Source organism: Lipotes vexillifer, unplaced genomic scaffold, assembly GCF_000442215.2.
Source record: "Lipotes vexillifer unplaced genomic scaffold, Lipotes_vexillifer_v1.1 scaffold1321, whole genome shotgun sequence".
NCBI lineage: Eukaryota > Metazoa > Chordata > Mammalia > Artiodactyla > Lipotidae > Lipotes > Lipotes vexillifer.
Window position 1 is genome coordinate 796168 of NW_006785943.1, and position 2660 is coordinate 798827.

Here is a 2660-nt window from a genome sequence, read left to right on the forward strand (position 1 = left end):
TCCTTTTTTAAAATTATTTTTTTATATTTTTAACCTTTTATTTTATATTGGAGTATAGTTGATTAATAATGTTATGTTAGTTTTAGGTGTACAGCAAAGTGATTCAGTTATACGTATACATGTATCTATTCTTTTTCAAATTTTTTTTCCATTTAGGTTGTTACATAGTATTGAGCAGAGTTCCCTGTGCTATACAGTAGGTCCTTGCTGGTTATCCATTTTAAATACAGCAGTGTGTACATGTCAATCCCACACTCCCTATCCCTTCCCCCCACCTTTCCCTGCTGGTAACCATAAGTTCGTTCTCTAAGTCTGTGAGTCTGTTTCTGTTTTGTAAGTAACTTCATCTGCATCATTTCTTTTTAGATTCCGCATGTAAGCGATATCATACGATGTTTCTCTTTCTCTGTCTGACTTCAGAGAGAGACAATCTCTTCTTTCTTCTGTATGACAATCTCTAGGTCCATCCATGTTGCAGCAAATGGCATTATTAATAATGTACTCTTCTTGGGGGGGGGGGGTTCCCTTCCCTGGCACAGTGGTTGAGAATCTGCCTGCCAATGCAGGGGACACGGGTTCGAGCCCTGGTCCAGGAAGATCCCACATGCCACGGAGCAACTAAGCCCGTGCACCACAACTACTGAGCCTGCGTTCTAGAGCCCGCGAGCCACAACTACTGAAGCCCACACGTCTAGAGCCCGTGCTCCGCAACAAGAGAAGCCACCGCAATGAGAAGCCCTCGTACCGCAACGAAGAGTAGCCCCCGCTTGCCGCAGCTAGAGAAAGCCCCCGCGCAGCAACAAAGACCCAACACAGCCAAAAATAAATATATTTTAAAAAAATAATGTACTCTTTTTTGGAATTGATATTTATACCTGGTATGAGGTAGGGGGTTAAGATACGTTTCTTCACCATTTGTATATCCATTGATTAGTGCTATTTATTAGAAAGTTCATCTTTCCCCCCTTTGACATTAGTCTGTTGAAAGTATATATGGTTTTCTGGACTTTTTATTCTGCTCCATTTGTCCTGTCATCTGTTCTTGTGTAAGCACAACATTGACATAATTTTTTCAACCCTGAGACGTTAGGCATTCCTCGCCATGAAGTAAATGAATGATAGCTTACTTGGGCAGAAGCCTGAGCTTGTGAAATCATATCATGGAGGATGGTGAAGAGAGAATTCACCCAGCTTCTTTTATGTCATCCTGCCACTCACAAACGTCACTGAGTTCCCAGCCTGAATCATTAAAGAAAAGTGATTAAACATGAGTCACGGCACATTGGAAAAAGCAATTAATATCTTGACACCTAAACACAGAAAGAGGTCTCTGACCAGATCTTGGAGAACGTTAGAGAGGCTATACCATGCTGGGTATAAGAATGCTTTTTAGTTTTATGATAAAATATTAATTCAGACCCACAAATCCAAAGTTTGCATACAGATGGACTGGATCTGGATTGAATTTTGCCTAAGTATTCTGAAAAAATGAATTAAGAAAACAATATAAGTAATTTTTTTTTTGCGGTACACGGGCCTCTCACTGTTGTGGCCTCTCCAGTTGCCGAGCACAGGCTCAGCGGCCATGGCTCACGGGCCCAGCCGCTCCACAGCATGTGGGATCCTCCTGGACCGGGGCATGAACCTGTGTCCCCTGCATTGGCAGGCGGACTCTCAACCACTGCGCCAACAGGGAAGCCCCAATCTTTTTTTTTTTTTTTTTTGATATTGTCACTTTCAATTTTATTCATCGCTAAAAGGATGATAGTTGGAGTACCAGGGATGCCCCACGGCACTGGCGTGAAATAGCAATGCTTTTTTCTCAATAGCTTCACTATCCCACTTTGGCACAGCTGCCAAGAACCACATGATGGTAAGAATTACCCACCAAACGCTGCCAGCCACAGTAAAAAAAATAGAGTACCATTAAAAGCATGGTACAGGCTTTATTATGAGATCCTTGTGTCACTGTGGAAGCCTTATACTGTGCAGGGCTAGATGCATTGCAGGCTACTCGGTCCTCAAGAAAAAACACGATAAAGAAAATTAATGATACCATCATGTAGCAGACTGCGTAAAATATAATAGGTCTTTCAGGATAATGGAATCTTGTGACACCAATCAAAAAAGTTAAAAAAGTAAATAATGTGGCAGAGAGGCAAATGATTGAAATCAATCCTATGAAATACGGAGGAAGTGAAAGTTCTTCTCTCCTAAAGTACATATTTGGACAAGGAGGTGAACAATCACACACGTGTGAAAAAGAATGGCTAAGATCAGGATCAATTTTCAACTCTCGGGGACACCAAACAACATAGTCCCTCTGCACTGCCACTGGGGCTCCTTCAGTAGGATCTCCAGCTAAATTCACATGCACAAGTCGAGGATACGGCTCATCACAATCTGGGAACCTACTGCATTCCATATCTTCAGGCCAAGGAACACCAAACATCTCCATGAGCTTCAAACACTCTCTGTAAGCCCTCTGACAGAGCCTAGGGCAGGGAAGTGTGACATGTCCGTATTCCATACAAATAGGAGCATAGAGTGCACAAATGGCCGGAAATCTTGAGAACAATCCCAATTCACCATAGGGTGGAATGGCTTCATTGCTAAAGCTGCTGTCTGTTGGTCATAATGTTCAGAAGATTAGGCATGAA

At 42.3% G+C, this 2660-nt stretch overlaps 1 protein-coding gene across 1 annotated transcript; it reads right to left on the minus strand.

The window, feature by feature from the left end:
- Positions 1–1730: 1730 nt before the first annotated feature.
- On the minus strand, positions 1731–2458 carry LOC103086741 (frizzled-3-like; the record flags this gene model as incomplete). Its single annotated transcript, XM_082931116.1, is given in 3 exon segments — positions 1731–1796; positions 1798–1914; positions 1916–2458. Coding segments are annotated over 3 exon segments (726 nt in total), but the record flags the coding sequence as incomplete, so codon positions are not given.
- Positions 2459–2660: the final 202 nt, after the last annotated feature.